Genomic DNA, 15799 nt, shown 5'->3' on the forward strand with positions numbered 1-15799 from the left:
AGAGGCTCTTTATGGTTTTGATCACTGTAACATTGTGTTTATCAAAGCAAGACTGAGAATCCCCATAAATCTTGATTTTTCAAATGGAAATATTACAGTTTGCGAGATAGAATAACACCGTCGTTGGGAAGCAAAGCCACATTTTGCCCTGTGTTATTTTTTTTTTCCTCTCTTGTGCGGCAAGGAAATTCAATTTGATTACATGCTGCTGTATCTCCCTCTGTATTACACAACACTTGAAAGAGAATTTTTGATTTTGTTAAATATTAATCATGAATACATTATAATGCTCGCATGCTTTACAGTCTTTACTGTTACAAATTTAAATCAAAACACATTTGATAACATTATATAACTGAGACTATTTTAATGAGTGTGTGTACGCTCACTTGCTCCTAATTTCATCTGTATACCTTGTAGAATAGTTGTGTTTTATGTTCGTCAGGGTCCACAGGGGCTGCTTGTACTGGGATTTACATCCAATGCTCCTGCGTTACTTTTGCAGCACTGCTCAGCTAAAGGTGGTAATTTTAGGTCTGGAGCAGAAATTCGTCTGAAGTTCTCTTAAGGGTCTGAAGAAGAAACCGAGTTGTTATGTATGACAATCCCCGGATCCCCTCTGATCCTGAGCTGTAATGACACTTGGTCAGAGCCTTCTTATATCCCTTCCTTCTCATCAACATACCAGCGTTTCACTGAATTGATTTTCCACCACAGGTGCCATAATCAGTGAGTCTATCTTCTCTCCGAACTGATGACATTCGCCGTCCTTTTGGCTGCGACTAGCGAAAACACTGATGTCTTTTTCACTTTTTCTAGTCCACCTCTGATGTTAGCCGGTTTGTCTAGCCCATCTGCATTAGCATGGATTAATTCCAGCTTGTTATCTGGCCTAGATGTGGTACGGCAGTCCTGGATGGCAGGGGTAATCAGGTTGGAAGGCAGAGCTTTCTTGCATTCCTTCCTCTGCTGCCATCCTCACATCCCTAAACTGATAGCAGGGCAGACGCATCGGAGGGGATTAAGCTAATGTGATAGCAGAGCCACCTACCAGGGGCCCCCACAGGGTAATTTCAAGAGACAGCCTTGGCATCCAGGGAATAACTTGTCAAGACCTGGTTGCAGGCTAATATTGAGGATATTAATCCTTAATGTAATGGCCTTGACTAGATTTTGCTCTTGTCTCTGTGTGCAGCTTTAAGCACAGTTATAAGTCTCTTTAATCACTGACATGAAGCAGTCCCTCAAGGATTTTCCAGAGTTTTACAGTAATTATTGCGTACCAGAAAATGCTTGTTTTTTTTCCGCTGTTGCCTCTGTGAGAAATTGCCAAGCTATTTGCATATGTCCGTTGTTCATTTGCAGCGGTTTTGTGAGCTGCTGGCAGAGGAGCGCTTTGTTTTGTCGCAGTAAAAACGTGATGAAGTGTTAAAAATCACAATCCGTGTCGTTTTACAAAGGGATGTGAGGCTTGTTGAGAGGTAAAACTGCTGGAACAGGTCAGAGCCGCCTTCCCCGTCAGTATCTGCTGGAAACGGTTGATAAGGTGAAAAAACAATCAGAGGTGGGCTGACACGCATCACTCTATTCACTCTATTGGAAAGCAGCAGCTCATTGTCTCTCTGGTCATTTTAATTAAAACATAAACCAAAGAATGAGAGGGAATGCAAACAGAACTTGAGTTTAAATTCACCTTGCTTGATATCTGGATGCAGAAAAGGAAAAAAAAACACCACTTTGCATTTTTCTTCCTCATTAATGAAAAAAGTGTTTAAATTATGAAAATCCACAGAGGCAAGGTCTCACAAAACAATGCAGACCTTCCTCGAAGAGCTGATTGAATACCTTGATGGTGAGAGTTTGTCCTTGCCGCAGTTTCCCCTCAGAAATGGTGTCTCGTCCGCCTCCAGCCATCTTTTGTGATATTTTTTGAATCCCCAGTGATCAGTGAAGTTTCTGCGATTCCTTCATCACTGACAGATCCTCTCTCTTGTTCTCAGGTCTGCTCATAGGATCCGGCTGTGCACTCTATCCACTGGGATGGGACAGTGAGGAAGTACAGCAGACCTGCAACAACAGCTCAGACCAGTTTCAGCTAGGTAAGACGTCTACAAGGCACACATAAATGAATGGTCTGGTCCCAGAACAGATACATCTGCCTAGTCACAAACAGAGAACAGACTTCTGTATCTGGCCATTGACTTTGGCTTTTTTAGAAACCAAACAGGCACAACTCTGTAACTGTCATATACTGAAGAGACAATTCTTTGGTATTTAAAATGTATGATAAGTCTACAGAATCTCCAGTAGCTGTCGATTTCTGAAGTGTTTTATACCTATAAATATGTGCTGAGAATAAGCAGGAGGCAGATTTGTGCTCTGTATTCAGCTGGCATTCTCAGGACTATCTCACAGACAGTAATATACCACTGTGTCAGACACTAGGCAGGTGGAAGAGCTATTCATACTGCAGCTGCTTTTATTTGATGCTAATCAAATAGCTTATTTTTTTTCACTTGATGTACTAAATTAATTTACTCTGATCTGAATAATTAAATGTCAAAGATACGTTTTTGGTAAAGTGGCTGAGCTTGTAACTTGTGTGATCAGGTGACACTGGGTACACTTAGATGTGCTCTTTCAATTTAGATCAATGACAGTGTGTGCCACTTGAAAAAGTCATTTTTACTTTTTTCTTCACACATACACAAAGGATATGCAGAGTGTTTATGTGTTAATTGAACTGGATTACTAAAATATCCAACAGCAGAGTGAAAAGGTGTGAGGCTTGCTACAAAACAATTCCTTCCCAAAGTGTCTTCTGTAGGGCGCAACGTACAAAAAATTAACAACGCACTGACATTTCCTTTCTTACAGCTTCACCAGTTCTGGGTCCAATAACTAAAAATCTCAAGCGAGGTACTAAATGGAAGTCGGTGGAGTCAAACTCTACCTGCTTCATCTCCCGTCAGTCTGAGTGGTTATGAGATGTGATGTATTCAAAGTTTACATTTTGACCTGAAGCACAAGCACAAAACTCACGCACTGCTCAAAATTAAAAGTTTCATCCTTTTGGAAGCATGAATGTCATCAGTGAACATCATTGCAATCAAATGAACATTTTGACCTGATGGTGGTGCTATAAGAAAGATCAACCACAAACACTGAATTTATTCAAAATACAGGAAAACTGAGTCAATAACACAAGCCAAGAATTTGAAGGACTAAAAGTCAGAGTTAAAATGAAAGTGACTTATTTTTAGCTCATCACAATACTTGCAAAAATCAGTCAAAATGTAGGGAGGACAGAACAAAGTGATCAATATAACAAAACTAGACCAGGGTCAGTGTTACCTCTGAATACAAAAGCACCAACTAAAAAACTAAGTTGCTTATCTGAATAAAACTACTTCACCATGACGAATACAGAGGCACCAACCAATAATCCTCATGTCTCTAGACAGCTTGTGTGAAAAGTCTACCCCAGCTCACCTGATCATCCTCATTCTCCCACCACACCTTCTTCTGGGATGCTTGACAAGTTTGCTCAATCAGTAGAACAACAGCTCAGGCAGGCCAAGAGCAGGGAAAACGAAGAGCGTCAACTCCTGAGACGTGTTCTTTTCACGGAGTGCCCTGAACGACGCCGGGCCAGCTCGATGAGCAGCACACCTGGATTGCACAGGTGGAAGCCAATCATGTTATTAGCACCTGCAGAGAAAACTGGGAAGGGAGGGAGAGAGAAAGAAAAGAAGGAAGGAAGAAAAATTCAGCTCCAGCAGGCACTTTGCCCCTGCCTGGCACGAAACACTGTGTTTATAGATTTCAAGTCATGTGAATTATGAATTTAGACAGATTACTGCTGCCACTGTGTCAGCAGCATTTAAATTTAAACCGTGTCCATATAATTCAGCCAAGTATAATTCTGACTGATTTAAAATCCTAAACGCATCATCTTAATTACTGACATTTCCGACCATGTCATCAGAAGAAATTATGTTGGATAAGTTGCAATTTTGTAATTTCCACTTTGAAAGAACAGGCTCGTAGTACATGTAAATTATTGTTAGCAGCGTGTTTGCAACGATGTACTGTTCAGTGCCTCTGGCAAATTAAATTTGCTCGTTGAAAATGACTGCAACGTAGTTATTTCAGTTTCACCTCAATCTCGGTGGCGCCCTCGACAAGGCTGTGATGTTCTCCCGTGAGAGCGCTGGATGTCGCACAAATGATGTGTTCTCCAGGAGTGCATGGAATCTCTTCTCATATGTTTGTTCATTAGTAATGAAGACAGCAGTCAGTGCTTTTGTAATTTCGAGATATATTTGAATATGTAGCTGCAGGACACATTCATTGAAAGCATGTTCAGTGTGAAAAAGTGTATGAAAAATCCGGGTCATTGCTTTGACGTGACATGTTTTTCCAATGGAATATTCCAACACTGTGTTAATATATACATTACAGCAATATTTAAATAGAGGGGAAGCTAATTTTAATTAAATGTGACTCTTGACACAGAAAGTTATTTGTAACTCAGAGAAAATGAAACTCAGAGAAATGAGTCTTTTCAGTTTGGTTTCCACAGTGATAAGATGATTTGATGTAATTTGTTAATATGATGCCTCCTCCTCCTCCCACCAAGCTGGTAATTAGATAACTCGACATTCTCCCAAAATTTGATGTTTAAAATGAGATGTCTTGATGGTCATCACAACATTTTCCAAATTTAGAATCAGATGTAGGTCATGTCCTTGTTTAATAATGCACATAATTTCCTCTGAGGATTAGAGAAGATGCGTCTTAAGGAGGCACTTAATGTTTTAATTTATGTGTGCTTATGGGTGTTGGCTCAGTTTCAGCATTTTTCATCTCTGGTGTTCTCTCTAAAAGTCTGCATTGTGAGAGCTCATTTGTCACATACCAGAGTGTCTGTTTGCAAATGAAGCTAAGCTATGTTCAGTGCATTTGTTTCAACAATGCCGACTCTTTCACAAGAGGAAGGGAAATGTTGTGGCTTGAACAGAAATGCTAAGCAGCTCACAACATTTTCGCCTCTTAACGCTAAAATGTCATTGTTGGATCTAAGGCAAGAATACAAGTACAGAGTGGTATTCCTGTGGTACAATACACACAAATAGATTTATGCATTTTAAATGATCATAACAGTTATATTATCAGTAGGCTGTTACCGTCACAGTGCTGCCTACATGCAAATAGAAGATCAAACATCTGTTGTTCTGAATGGTTCTACAACATGCTGTTATGGCCAGAAACATTGTTCCAAGCACCCCCAGATTCTTTAATTCTGCAAATATACCCTTGAAATCTTGGAATCAGGACAGGCGCTGTGTGTACACAGGAATACAAAGTAGAGATACTGAAATTATAGCACAAACAAGGTAAGAAAAACATAGTTTTATCAGAAAATAGAGCCTATACCGACATCAGGAACAAGTTAAAGCCTTGTTAAAACTGAAATGTCTCTAATCTCTTAAACATTAGCATTGCAGATGCAGGCAATTTCACATCCTCCTGCCGTTTATTTGATCTCAATCTCAAAGTGATGTGAGAGTTTTAAACAGTTGTCCTAAAACGGCTCTGTAAATGTAGAGTAAACAGTGCAGGAATCAGGTGCTCCCTGGCCAAAGACTAATCTGTCCAAATTTTATTGAAGTCCGTTCAGGGGTTTTTGGAGATAAGGTGAGCTGACAGACACACAGATAAAATAAAGCGTGGAAAGACATCATCCTGAATCCTCTGCTTTCGTCTGCAGGGTCCTGCCAGATCGGCTGGGCGTATTACTGCACCGGGGCAGGGGCGGCGGCTGCCATGCTGCTGTGCACCTGGCTGTCCTGTTTCGCCGGGAAGAAGCAGAAGCAGTACCCGTACTGAAGAGAGCATCAGAGAGACGGGGACAGGCAGACCTCAGGCGGTGCGACTGAAGGGAGAGGACTCTGACTCTGTGGACTCACAACAGTACAGCACACCAGGCACCAAAGACATCAAGTCGTTATGGTGCTCTGCACATCATGGGACACTACTCATCTGGCAACTGCAGGGACTGTTTCATTATGCAGCACACACATGGCTTTGAAAACTGGTTCTTCTCTTAAAAGCTGTTCTTCAATGAAAAATGTATGGACCAATCCTATTTGTAAAATTGTTACATAACTATTTCTTTAATGAAAAGAGTATTCTCCTTTTTTTTGTCTTCCTGCTCTTCAGTTATCAATGTTGATGTGATAGTGCGCCGTGTGATGAAGAGAAGAAAAAAGTAATATTGCTTCATTGTTATGTGAAGTGTTTCTGTTTCCTCTTCGTGTCTCATTTTTGCCTTATAAACAAACTGAAATGCAATAATCCCTATAACGTAAAGCAATCCAATACTGGCTGCCTGCTTCCTCCACTCAGCCTTTTCAGATCCCAAAAATCTAAGCATAGTTTATTTAACACATTCGTTAGATATTTGTTGTGTATGATAATGTGTTTTATCATATTAGCACATGTTTTGTATTCACTCTTCAAATTATTCTTTGTCATTATTTTCGTTTTGTAAATAAATGTTTATTGAAATTCTGGATTTCAGGTTATTTCAGTCACAGAGTGCGATACACTGAACAGGCCTGCACTCACATCACTAAAACGCTTTTCCCATGACCTCTTGCTCTTGGTAGTGTGAGAGTGGTAGTGGTCTTTTTCTTTTTACCCCGATCGATAAAGAGGATGAGGACAGACAGTGCTGTGAATTGAATTTATCCCTGTTATTGATGAGGTAAATCCGGTGACCTCTAGTCAGATTATTTGCCTTTTGATCAGGTTACTCCACTTCAAAGCTTCCGAGTCCTCCAGACAAAGCCCGAGATGCAATCGTACCCTGGCACCCAGAGCAGCTGTGCATCCATCAGCTTCCTCAACCTGCCGTCACAGCGTGAATAACAATAACGGTAACCTTTTCATAGCAATTACCGCAGCTGTGTGCGTGTTGTCAGCGGCGTTTGTGAAGATTCTCAGTCATGCAGGTCATCAGAGGTGCGAGATGCACGTTGCTTTTCAGTTGCTATTTTTAGTCATTTGTTCCTCTCCATTTTCCTCCTTTGATTAACAAACAACACTTCAGAGATTCATCCAAGCTCAAGTGTACAAAGTCAGCTCATTTACAATGCAGCTGTTCACGATGTATTTGGCCCTCATTAGCATGCCCATTTTCTCACAATGCTCGGCGTCCCCCAGATGATGGTAACCCACTTGAGAAATCTCTCTCTCTGTACTTCCTCTGTTTAATATGTTAGCATGGCTCCTCTGCATTCTGCTCTTTCTGATCTGCTGTGCTGATTGATATCACCAGCGATTGTTACAGAGTGCCAACCAGATGCCTCATCAGCAGAGGCTGACACATTGGGGTCAAGTTGGAGCGTTCCCTCCTTCATATCACTACTCGTACCTCAGACTGACAGGGTGCACCATTCAATCTGAGGTCTTGTTACTCGTAGGCGGCTGATTGTCTTAAAACATGTGCTAACTGGAAAGTACAGCTGCTCTCATCAGCTGCTGAGGAAAGGGGATATCACAACTGTTGTAACTGATTTGTGTCATGTTGTAACGCTGTGAGGACCACACACTGATTTATAATAACCTCTGTTGTATTGGAGTAAAGTCAAAAACCTCTAGCAGATATGTCAAAAACTGTAGAAATAAAACCAAAACTCTCTGCATGGTTCAATACCAATATGGAAAGATTTTTATTTGTAATTTGGGTGAACTGACCCTTTTCAAACCTGCAGGGTTTTAGTATTTGACGCCAAAATTGGGTGTAGTTGTCGGAGTTGTTAAAAATTAGCCAAAACTTAAACCAGAACATAACCAAAATAACAAAATATGTATCTGTTTGAAAATTTGAGATGCTTTTTTCAGCCATGGCCATACGATTTATGATTTGGGAAGCTCTTGGGAGCTAATTGATCAGCTTCAATCAGCCTAGCTGACACAAAAATGCTTGGGCTGGCTCCAAAAAGAAGCTTACATAAAAAATGTTTTTTTGTTTTTTTTTTTACTAATTAATTGTCTGGCTGGAGTAAAAAGCCATCAAAGGAAGAAAACAAAGATAAGTCAGCAAACACAATCATACCACTAAATGAATCCTTCCACAGTTAAAGGCAAACACAAGCAACGTCAGATGAAAAGATCTACATTGTGCAGAATCTTTTAATATTATTGGAGCTGGCATTATTTAAAGGAGAAAGCGCTGAATCGCCTTTAGAGAATTCAACCTTGGCAGCCAGTTAGATACTTCCACATCAATTAATTCTTTCTAATTATTTTTTCCCCCGACAGTACTCTAGCTAGATAATTACTGTCCTTAAGAGCGACTCTTCTTAAAAAAAGGTTTTGTGCTAACGTAACACCAATCTCCATAAAGATATTGCATAATTGATATTGCTGCAGGATAGCAAGATAGTGAGCCATGACTGGACTCCAGAATAGGCCTTTTGAACAGCAGACATTTTGATTTGTTAGTAGTAAAAGCACGGGTGATAGTAGTAACATTAACGATGGTTCAGCTCTGTTCAAGAGTCCCAGTCAGCCGTGACATGAGCCAGCATTCACAATTGTCGGACCCTGAAACCAAATGGAATGCAGCCATCTTCCACTTTATTATTTACACCTGTGCTTTTCCTACTTCAACATATTTTCTGTGGAAAAGGCTTATGATAAACTTACCCCCAACCCAAAACATGCAACAAAGCTAACAGGACTCTAATCAGCCAGAATCATTCAAATCACCTGTGTGGGTTTAACATGGGCTTTAAAATTAAAATGTAACTGATGAGCACATTGTATTAGACGAATGAGGACATATTTGAGGATGTTGCCCAAGATTATCAGCCATCAGGATGACCGCTTTTCACAGATTCTATTTTATCATTATTTATCTACTTATTTTAAATGGGCATAAATATAATAATGAACAAAATGACAGATCCGTTAGATAATTTGTGTGTTGCCCTCTCTGTTTTGTAAAGTCCTAATCTTGTTATTGTTCTTTATTTGCTTTCAAAAAAATAATTTGACCAAACTCCTCTGACATCCTTAGCGAACCAAACCTGTGGGCTTTCTGTCTGGACCACTTCATCAATACTGGATGCCAATTTTTCATAATAGAGAAGTAATAAACATCCAAGTCCCACTTCGCCTCCTCATCTCCTCACTCCCCCTCTGTACCACTTAATTCCATCATCTCCTCCAAGCTATTTCCTGGTAAGGGAAGAGTGGGACTGAGGGATGGGAGGAAAGAAGAAGGGGAGAAAAAGCTTTAGTATCCTCCCACAGATGTATTCCTTGTGTGCAGTTAGCATCAGTAAAAAAGTGGAGGATGCAGGCTGGCGTCGCCTTTCAAGCTATTTCAGTTAAAGTTAAAACTCAGGCAGCAGCATTATTTCCCTGCCTGGGTGACGCCTGGCTACAGCAACTTTATAGTTCCTGAAGACCAAAAGCACCACCTCACAAATTTTCATACAACTGAAACCAAACCTCTGGGCTCAGCCTCAAAGAAAAAAAGCCGTGCAAGCGTCTCAAAGCTTGCAGAGATGGCACAGTTTCCATTCAAAGCTGAAGAGAGTCCCTGAATGGATTGTGTTGCACTACTGAAAAAAAAAAAATCACCGCCTTCTCTTTACTCAGGAAACATAAACCCCTATAGAGATCGAACATAACAGACGACCAAAGAACCAAATATTTCAGGAACCTATGGAAGACCAACTGTAATGTGATATTTATGCAAAGAAGATGCAAGAGCAGCATTCTATGAGCTCCTATCTAAAAACTGTCACAACACGGAGGTATTGTTCAGTATAATCAACGCTGCTATCAACACTCTGCAGCGCAGAAGCGTCCACGGAGAAACATGCTGATTCGTTCATCCTTCACCGAAGTTAGTGTGCAATGGATTCTAAATCTGTTGCTGTTTTTATGCTGTTTTAATCCTATTGTACTATCCTGCTTTTAAAGAGGTGGTAGAAAGTGCATCACCTGTCCCCAAAAGGTTGCCCCGGCTGAGCTCATCCAGGATTAAAGTTAATCCAAGTGTTTCATCAGTCGTAAACAGCTCTCTGACCACTAAAAGTATTTATTCAGTTTCAAGCAAACAGTAGTTCAACTCCTATTTAACAGCCCAGCCTTGATCCCTTAATCCTCAGCAGCTATAGACCTAGCTTCAAACTGCTGTTTGTGTCAAGTTACATTCAGCCAACTGACAGCGATAGAGAAATGATATGTTTACTGTACCTGTACAGCACCAGATTACAGGCCAAAGTTAAGAAGCTGGTGAAAAAAGTTGAAAGCATTTAGAGAACTAGATATTTTTGTCAAGAACAAGCGCAGACCAAAACACCCTTTCAAATTCCTAGTTTCTGAGGTAACTATCCGTGGCCCGTTTTGTGTTCCTGTGATTTTCTCCGGTATTTCTGTGGTACTCAGAGACTCGTGTGGAATGCTGGGACAGCTACCACAGGACTGTGCCACAGGTTCAGCGGTAAATCACCACATTTTCTCCATGTGGTACAACTCTGTGGTAAATGTCCAAAAATACTGTGCAAGTCTGGGAGTACTGGAATAGTACTTCTAAAATATCACATGAGAAGAGAAAATGCTACAGGAATTGTGGCTATGGTGGATCAGCATATGGTATTTTATCACAGGGAATTTTAATGAGAGAAGAGTAAAAATAGCTGTGATTATTGCACTTCCAATTCTTCCAATGGGATTATGCCCATTCCATCTTTATAAGGTAACATCAAGGCTGCGTGTCTGTCAGCTTGTTTGTGTATTCCCGTGCCTTCTAGTGACCAAATATGATTAATGCAGCTTTAAAGTACTTCACAAAAAACAACATGTTTTTTTAATCCTCAGCTAACTCTGACAGTCATTCATGGTTTCATGGTTTCATACCACCTTGTTGATGAAACTGATGTCTTGTCTTGAGATGCTGATTCCTGTTTCGTTGAGGATTTGTTGAAATTTTGCTCATTCTTCCAATCATATGTCTCTTTCATAAACTTTTACAGGAGCAGAGCATATTAAGCTTTTCCTCATCCCTCAAATAATTAGTATAATTAGTCCAGACTTTGGTGCATTCCACGAAGGATTGATGCTGTTTGACTACAACATTATTAGGTAATTATAGGTATTATATAGGTATTTGCATTTTTTCCACTCGCTGTAGGTCTGAAATGCTGTTGAGCTCTGTGAGCTGTAGACGCTCTCACACACTCATATCCAGAGTGGTGATGTCATCCGATTTGTCAGTACATGAAAAATCTGGCAGGTTTTGCATCAGTAAACTATAACTGTTGTCTCTTTAAAAAAGGAGAAAAGGCTGCCTGATCCATTCCCAAAGCCTGCGAAGGATAAACAGATAAAAAGCGCTGAAGACAATGAACTGAAAAGGGGAACAAGGTGACAGTATAATACACATAATTATCCGGGGATCAACGTACGCTCTCAGGTTAGAATAAAACCTCTGTTATATGATGCTCAGATGGGCCCTAAAGTTTAGATAAACTTTGGATCGTCCCACAAAGTGCCCTTCATCATCCACCAAGCAGTTTCACTGACACGATAGTTTAACAAGAGAAGAGTGTTTTTAATATCCTGATAATAAGACTGAACTGCCATTTTGTTTCAGTTCATTTGTTCATTCCATTTGAATCCCTGAACAATTTTAAGACGTGGGCAGTGATCCAGCAGTTTGGAATCAGGCTACATCGTAAACGTTTCCTCTGTGAGATGCTTTATTATACCAGTGGTTAATCTAAAGATTTAACGCTGCCGTCTTTTGTCTTATATGTGAAAATGTGTCATCTGGGCAACAACATATTGAAGTAACAATATATTGTTGCAGTATCTCATATACAGTGTATATATATACATATATAATCACTAAGTGAGTAAGTAAGTGTAATGGGTCCCTTAATTACATAATATTTGCTCACTCAGGCAGTGGACTTCTAATCGTCCCCATGAAGGCCCATTTGACGGCTTTTAATATAAACTTATCTCTGAAATTAAATCTGCAAGACATTAAGATGTTTGAGGAGGTGTATTTCACTATTAACCTCAAACATTAAAAATTAAATGACATCACAAACACATTTCTTTGAAAACATTTTGGCATCAGTGAAAGTCATTCATGCACAGTTTTGTGTGCCTTTTTTGGCCCTTGGCCATGTTGTTTGGTCCCAGCTTCTCATGACCCCTGGAGTTTGAGAGTTATGAAGCTGCCATAAGGCATACTTTTGCAGTCTGTTTCAAGAACATGAATGAAGTCCTTAATTTATTATGCAGAAGTGAGGGTATCTTTAAAACTGGCTCAATTTAAACCAGTATCAGCGAATAAGTCTAATGACCTGTTGTGTATGTCATGCCGGCTCACATGGGGGCCTGACCCCAGGATTGAGAAACCTCTACGACAGAGGCTCTTAATGTCATTCAGTTTGATTTTTATTGCCCCACAGCTGCTTCGTATCAGTCATCTGTCATTTTTGAAGCAGCACAAACTAGAAGAGAAGTGTCACAGCGCCTAACTGATGCCATCTGTTATGATTCTGCATTTAAATGCTCTCCGCACCACAAACACCTACAGCAAGGGCCGTTCTCGTAGAAACATGATCTTCATCTCAGCTCAATCACTGCACAAATACTTATGTACTTACACAGCTTGGTCCTTCGGTAAGCATCTTTTATAACCGGTAATTAGGGATTAGATCGTTGGCCATGTTAAAGTTCCTCACATATGACCTGACAGACTGACATTATTGTGCTTCAGCCAGTCATACAAACACCACCTTGTTACACTTCACAAAAAGGGCCAAGCTGCTGTTTGGGGTTAAAAATGTGATGTGATGGTTTAGACACCAGGGATGTAAAGATGCTGAACATGCCTTCACTCTCAGCTTATTCAGGTCTTATTTGTAGAACAGAGTTTACTGATCTGTAAATACTGGAAAAGCTTTGTATTTTTAAATATGCTTTTAGCTTAGAATATTTTTCTGAAAATACAAATATTTGTCTCTGCGCGATATGAAAATCACCACCTGGAGGTTGTTGTTGGCCTATTTTCTGATTTACCAATACATTGGTATCAAATTTTGTGTGAACTGCAGAGCTCATTGCTGTCTTCAGGGAAAGCCAAACTGTATGAAAATACACTCATCGTCCATTTATCAGCAGAGGCTCAACTGGGGTTTGTACATGGCTTCCACCCACACTAAGTTAACCTAGACATCTTTTTACAGCCCAAGAAAAGCAAAAAATATCCATTACATTTCCTCAAATAGCTTGTGCAGCATAATCCAGGTGCTGTAGACTAAGTGTTGCACCATGCCCATTATTTACCTCATTACTGCCTTTATTTTCCTCCTGTGGATGGCTGTTTGCTGATAGGTGCAACCAGAGCACTGCCGGAGAGCAAAAAACAGGTGGTAATGAGGCAAATATTAGACATTCGGACCCACTACGCAATCGTTTGGCAATGAAGCACTTGTTATGTGCTGCACAAGATCTCAGGGGGATTCTACTGAACATTAAAGGACCATTATGTTTTAAAGTTTCTGCTCCTTAAATACAAAACACGTACGCTTTACGTTTTTGCTGAATGTTTGCGAATGCAGGCTACACATTTTTTTGATGTATTTTCCTGCTGTTTCAGTCAGCCACTGGTCTCCAGTCATTGCTGTATGACATGAAAATCTATTATCAGACTCTGGAAAAGTTACTTAAACTGTGTAATCCATCACAGTGAATGTCAGTCTGCACTGGTTTTAGCGAGTATTACATTATTGCTCCACTGTGATGGAGTTTTTCTGCATATAGATTTTACGAGGCTGCACAGCATGATCTCATTCTGTGATTTTCTTATGGATATGAATAGAGACTAGTTAATATGTGGAATAGACACTCAAACAGAGCTAGTGAGGACACTGAAGTTGTGTTCACTTTACTGTTTCCGGGAATGTAGGGGCTTTAATCACCTTAGCAGGATTTCATGTTCTACAGTTACACACAATTTGCATATGGTGGGAGGAAAGACAGGGGAGGAGAAAAAAGAATTGTGTGAAAAAGAAGTTAAGTGAGATATGGGGGGAGCACGGATCCAAGGGTCTCCGATTCGGTTTCTGACTGGATGATATCTCTCAGAGACCGAACTCTTCGTATTATGAATCATCGCTTAAAAGTAGTGTCCGCCCGAACAGGGACTTGAACCCTGGACCCTCAGATTAAAAGTCTGATGCTCTACCGACTGAGCTATCCGGGCTCTTCCTCCTTTGTCACGTGGTCTAATGTTTTTTTTTTAAATTTCAATCATCTTACTTTATTGACAAGTTACAAAGGTCTATGCTAATGGACAACATTTTACCTTTACCACTGTGACATGGCCCGACAGGCAGACACATTTTTCGCTTCTAGCTGAACGAAGGGTATTTATTTCAGAAGGTTGGAAAGTTTATGGAAAGTTGGAAAGTTTAACGTAAGTTGTTAATAAGTCCTGACTCGGCTGTTAATGGATCAGTCTTTTAATTTTTCTATCAATGGACTAGATCAGAGAGCAAGACAGTCCACCTGTATTGATCAGTCAGTCCGTATTTTTACTTTGACCACTATAATAGAGGTTGGAGAAGCGGCTTGTGACCGGAGAGTCGCCGGTTCGATTCCCTCACCGGACTGGCAGCGAAATTTGGGTGTGGTGGAGTATCGTGGAGTATCCCCTCCCCCCTTCATTAGCCGGCTGATGTGCCCTTGAGCAAGGCACTTAACCCCCCCATATGCTCCCCGGGCGCCTGATGCGGCAGCCCACTGCTCCTGTGTGTTCACTGCATGTTGCATGTGCATGTGTGTCTTTACAGTGATGGGTGAAATGCAGAGAATAATTTCCCAGTTTGGGATCAATAAAGTGAATAAAATAAAATTAAAATTAATTTGATTAGATTAAAGGAAGGTTACGAACAGATATGGAGGGAGAAAAGAGCCACTTTGTGAACAGAGCTTGTGGTTTAAACATAATAACATTACACAATTAATTGAAATCTATGCAGAAAATTATATAATATGGAATTATATAAATCATATATACATATAATGTATTATGGTCCCTTGAAAAAATACAAAAAAGGGCTACTCCTATATGACACGATTTGACTACTGATCTGACTGAGAAAAATAAAATGAAACTCTTCGGGTCGTAGAAAATTCGGAATCATATTTCAGGATTTAGAGATGATTGTCTACCGCCATCTAGCGGTCACGCTAAATAATACAGTTGTTGCTCGCCATATGTCAAACAGCGAGACAATATTCAATAGCAGGCTTCGCGACCATGCCCAGGTGCCATTAGAATTTATATCACAGCATCATTTACAAAAATGGAAACGAAGAAAACAATTTAGCATACGCTGGGAAAAGGGTGGCATAAGCAGAGGGAAGAAAGGGGAACCGGAGGGGTGTTAAACAGAACTCAAAGAAAAGTAGGTTTGAAGCTCGAGGAGAACCTACAGAGAAGAAAAAATAATAGGTGCACTCGCTAATTTAAAACCGGAAAACAGCCTCAAACAGGTACAGGGAGATGTCAATCGTGATGAAGATGAAACTTTGGAGCATTCTGCCTCACTGACAAAAATACTGAACCTTATAGAAATAAAGATGAGCAGTGATTTACGCAGCATTTTGCAAATAACTTCTGGGGAGAAGTGTCATCTTTTTATGTTCCAATATACTAAAAGAACGAACTTGTAGAGTTTAACTTTATTTT

At 40.2% G+C, this 15799-nt stretch overlaps 1 protein-coding gene and 1 non-coding gene across 2 annotated transcripts in view; one reads left to right on the forward strand and one right to left on the reverse strand.

Moving 5' to 3' along the window:
* The window catches only part of LOC121609515 (LHFPL tetraspan subfamily member 6 protein), a 41824-nt gene extending 35257 nt beyond the window's left edge, over positions 1–6567 (forward strand). The window contains exons 3-4 of the mRNA XM_041941164.1: positions 2001–2099; positions 5774–6567. Coding sequence (XP_041797098.1) covers positions 2001–2099; positions 5774–5892 — 218 coding nt within the window. The 3' untranslated portion in view covers positions 5893–6567. The remainder of the gene's footprint in view (positions 1–2000; positions 2100–5773) is intronic.
* Positions 6568–14235: 7668 nt separating this feature from the next.
* trnak-uuu lies at positions 14236–14308 on the reverse strand. The gene has a single exon. It is a non-coding gene; the product is annotated as a tRNA-Lys (tRNA).
* Positions 14309–15799: the final 1491 nt, after the last annotated feature.

This window comes from Chelmon rostratus, chromosome 7 (genome assembly GCF_017976325.1).
Source record: "Chelmon rostratus isolate fCheRos1 chromosome 7, fCheRos1.pri, whole genome shotgun sequence".
Taxonomy (NCBI): Eukaryota; Metazoa; Chordata; class Actinopteri; order Chaetodontiformes; family Chaetodontidae; genus Chelmon; species Chelmon rostratus.